The sequence below is a fragment of the Asparagus officinalis genome, chromosome 2 (assembly GCF_001876935.1).
Source record: "Asparagus officinalis chromosome 2, Aspof.V1, whole genome shotgun sequence".
NCBI classification, from domain to species: domain Eukaryota; kingdom Viridiplantae; phylum Streptophyta; class Magnoliopsida; order Asparagales; family Asparagaceae; genus Asparagus; species Asparagus officinalis.
The window spans coordinates 82425082-82429384 of NC_033795.1; the positions used below are offsets into that span (position 1 = coordinate 82425082).

Sequence of the window (4303 nt, forward strand, 5' to 3'; positions counted from 1 at the left end):
CGTCGATGTGGAGATCGACGGCCAGGATGTGAGGAGGAGGAGGAGGACGACGGCGAGGCGGAGGAAGAAGTGGTGGTGGATAGCCATAGTCTACGTTTAGAGAGAGAGAGAGTATTACTATTAGAACGCAATGTGACATTGGGGGGATATAATGGACGTGGGTTGCTTATAATTGATGGAGATTGCTTCTTTACTCCAAAGGATCTACTTTTGCTTTTATTGAAATGATTAAAATTACCAATCGGCTATTATTATAGTACTAAGCGTGTACTTAGGGGATATTTAATTTAGAGAAACATAAAATAAAAATCAGTTGTGAGCAGATTTGGATGCAATGGTAAGGGGATCGGTGAAGGATTATTGACTTATGTGGTCAGCCACCATAAGTCATAGTATCGTGTTCTTCGCGTTGACTATCACTGCCGGGCTACCGTAACGAGTGTTCAGTGTTGCGAACGCTCCAAGAGAAGTACGGACGATCTCCGACCACCAACGGACCTACCGTCTAGGCCTGGTTTCTCTATTATACACTCGCCGCCCCACAAAAGCGGCGGAGGGGAGAGAATAATCTGAGAGGAATTTACTCCGTTCCAACAAAATCCATTGTGCTCATCTTCATCTAGACCGTTAACCTGAAAGTTTCACGATGGTTGAAAATGTAAATATACCCGTCAAAAATATTGCTTCCTCATGTCGGTGGAAGAAATCAAACGCACACGTGCCACCGTCGCGTTGGTTGATACTGGTTGACCGAGTTAGCTTCCTGATGCCGCCGCTCGCACGTGTTTGGGGCGACGAGGTCGGGGCGGGGCACGCGCGGGCGGTGACCCCCTCATTATTGCACGCTCGTGTGATTGATTTCCAATCCTTTATACCAAGCCAAAAAAAAAAAAGAAAGTTGCTATTTAAAAAAGAAAGTGCTTTCGTTGAGAGTCGAACTCAAGACCTCCCGCTTACTAAACGGGTGCTCTAACCAACTGAGCTACGAAAGCTGGCGGCCAGTTCGCATAGTAACGCGTATTTGACATTTTAATTTTAGACTCGCACGAATTACCCACTGCGAGCTCACGTGGGCGATTCTTAACCACGAGAAAGCCACATCTCATTCACACGCTCGTAAATCTCCTGCTCCCAACGAAACAGCAAACACCCCCTCACGCGACTCCAGATCCACGTGTCCTCATCCAGTTAGTCAATTCACTGTGCCCCCGGCAACACCCTTCCACAGGATAGAAAAACGTAAAAAAAAAGCTGTCCGAACGTCAAAAGTTTACTTACCCGCCACGCCACCGAGGTCTGGTCACCCTCGTGCGGTGAGGTTACCTTCTTGAGGCTTTTTGTCCGTACAAGTGTGCGGCGTCTTTCTAGAAAAGGCGGAGTTCATTAAAAAAGCAGAACAAGCTTAGCCAATTATAATGAAAATTTTCCATGAAGACAAAAAGTATGAGGATCTTTCACATATAACCCCCACCTTATTAATATTAGAATAATTTTTCAAAACAGGCCGATTTAGCTTTTTATTTTTCAAAATCGACCGTTTTTTTATTTATTTATCAAAATCGACCCGATTTTATGATTAGCAGGTTAATCACTATCCTAAATAGTCGGGGTTGCCAACCCCGACTATTTAGGATAGTGTTAAACCCTAATTAAATGTCTTAAACCCTAAAAATTAATATCCTAAATAGTCGGGGTTGGCAACCCCGACTATTTAGGATAGTGATTAGCCTGCTAATCACAAAACCGACTATTTAGGATAGTGATTAGCCTGCTAATCACAAAACCGGGTCGATTTTGATAAATAAATAAAAAAACTGTCGATTTTGAAAAATAAAAATAAATAAATAAAAAAACTGTCGATTTTGAAAAATAAAAAACGAAATCGGCCTATTTTGAAAAATTGTTCTTATTATTATTTTCCACTTACCCTCTAAATTTTGTTGTTCGCAAATTCACCCGTGGAGAAAATATGCGCGAGGGTACTCTGATAACTGGCTGACTCGCAAAGGTCTTGCAAAAGAGCTTCTTATGGATATGATCTAGTTTAATAATCACCTTCAAAATCTTGTCTAGCTTCAACATTATCTGCTCGTGTTGCCAATGGGATTGAAAGACAGAAAAATGTGAGTTGGCCTTCTCAGTTTTTATGTAGTCGAGAAAATTAGACTGTTTTCGTGATTCGCCATTCCGATAAATCTGTTGAAGACGTGGGTAGAAAAACCTGTTGTGCGCGGCGGCCAAACCGATGGGGTTGCCGAGAACAAATACCGATGCTGAGAGAGAAGACTAAACAATCCAAAATAACGGCACAAACACAAACAAACGAATTTTACGTGGTTCGGCAATTTGCCTACGTCCACGAGGCTTGAAGGGGATGTGTTTTCACTAATAGAGAAGAAGAGTACAAATAGAGATTACAAATCCACAAACTAATCTCTCACACAAAGCTCTCAATCTCTCAAAAAAAACCTAACCAATAGCTCCAGAAAACTCTTTTTTTTTCTGTGCTCCAAATATCCCCAATGCTGCTCACCCGAAACCCTAAATCGTGTTTGATATTTATACCAAACTCAGAACCAAATCAGAACAAGAAACAAAGAAATGGGCCTAACCCAATACGCGGTCGACCGCGACAAACAAAGAACCCATAAAATCAACTGCATGATTCGGTGGTCGACCGCGGCAGCCGACCGCACCCAACTCCAGACTCTCGGGTTTGATTACAGGGTTTAGTGGTCGACCACACCAAGCCCTGAATCATACCCAGGGTTTGTGCACGTATTCGGTCAACCGGCCTAGCACCGCGGTGGACCGAATATGACCAAAACTGTTCCCCTGCTTCCAAAACCATTTCTTCGCCAATTCTACAAAACCCAAATGCGAGAGCAACTGTTGGAGAAGTACATAAATTTGCAATATAAATTATTTGAGGGCATATGTGCAAAGTCCCAAAGGTATATATTGGATTTGTAACATTTTGCATATTTTTGTACGAATTCATTTTTTAGAGCCCATCGTTGTCTTGTCCTCTTCTTCTTTCTCTCACTTTCTCTCTCTCTCTCTTAATCCCCAAAGTAATTGCTCAGCGCTCTCTCTCAAATCTCACCCAATTCAGCTCTCTAGGGTTTCCATTTCTAGGGTTTCATCCCCCTATTCGACCCAAATGGAGTCCAATTCGTGGACCCGATTCACCGCCGCCTCAAAGCGCCACCAATCGACCTTGCAATCGCGGTTTGGTGAGCTGGGTTGGATAAAAATTTGATCTTTGTGGTGAAGTTTGGTTCTTTGGGGTATCTGATTTCGGTTTTCGTTGATAGATCTATACCTAGGGTTTGATGATGTGGATGGAGGAGGGGAGGACGATCTGCGCGCGGAGTTTGCTTGCCCTTTCTGTGCTGAGGACTTTGATATTGTTGGGTTGTGCTGTCATATCGATGAGGAGCATCCTGTGGAAGCTAAAAATGGGGTACTTTCTTGTTTTTTTAGATTTAGCCGAATATTTAGGTTGGAATTTTGTTTTAAGCTGATAAAATGAGGGTGTGATCGATTGATTAGTAAAAATTTGCAGTTTTGGTTGTAGGACAAATGATAATTTTGGATTTTGTTATGAATTTAGATTTGTTTTAGTTAAAAGTTTGGAGGCTGGATTTTCATGTTTATCTTCCTCGAAAGAAAGGTTATTTGAACTATTGCTGGTAATAAGCGATGAATATCACCTTTTTTTATCTGTACTTTAAAAACAAGATACATTGAGAGTTATGATTTGCTGAATAAGAGCATGAGAATCTTGACGCATCCCTAGTAGAAGCTATGATTTCTGATACACCCGTTATTGGCGATTAACATGACTGCATTCAGTTTCATGCATTTGGGATGACAATGGACCGAGCTCTTAACTTCCTTGCATTTCGTTACTAATAGGCTGGTTGCACACAAAACATTACTGAAGTTAGTTGGTCTTTAGGTTACTTTCTAGTGTCCTGAACAGGACACCCGAAGATATCCATACCTTAAAAAATTAGCTGTTGTTTGGTGGAGCAAACATCTGCTAGATGCTAGTGAAAACATCTGCTAGATAATAGTGATGGAACCAAAAAAAGGAAATGTATAGGATTTTAATGGAGATAAATAGGTGTTAGTTGATGCCACATACATATCATTACAAATATGCAAAATCTAGTGGCATGGCAGCATGTACTTATTACAGGCAGGTGCATATATTTACTGTGAAATTGCCATATTTGCTTTAGTATCTAAGTGTTGTCACTACTAGGCACACAGGAGGGATGCTTTCACATGATGC

At 41.6% G+C, this 4303-nt stretch overlaps 1 protein-coding gene and 1 non-coding gene across 3 annotated transcripts in view; one reads left to right on the forward strand and one right to left on the reverse strand.

The window, feature by feature from the left end:
• TRNAT-AGU lies at positions 919-992 on the reverse strand. The gene has a single exon. It is a non-coding gene; the product is annotated as a tRNA-Thr (tRNA).
• LOC109831859 (protein DEHYDRATION-INDUCED 19 homolog 2-like) overlaps positions 3005-4303 on the forward strand; it is an 8514-nt gene continuing 7215 nt past the window's right edge. For both annotated transcript variants that reach the window (XM_020399325.1, XM_020399323.1), the window contains exons 1-2: positions 3005-3236; positions 3318-3466. In XM_020399325.1, coding sequence (XP_020254914.1) covers positions 3164-3236; positions 3318-3466 — 222 coding nt within the window. In that variant the 5' untranslated portion in view covers positions 3005-3163. The remainder of the gene's footprint in view (positions 3237-3317; positions 3467-4303) is intronic.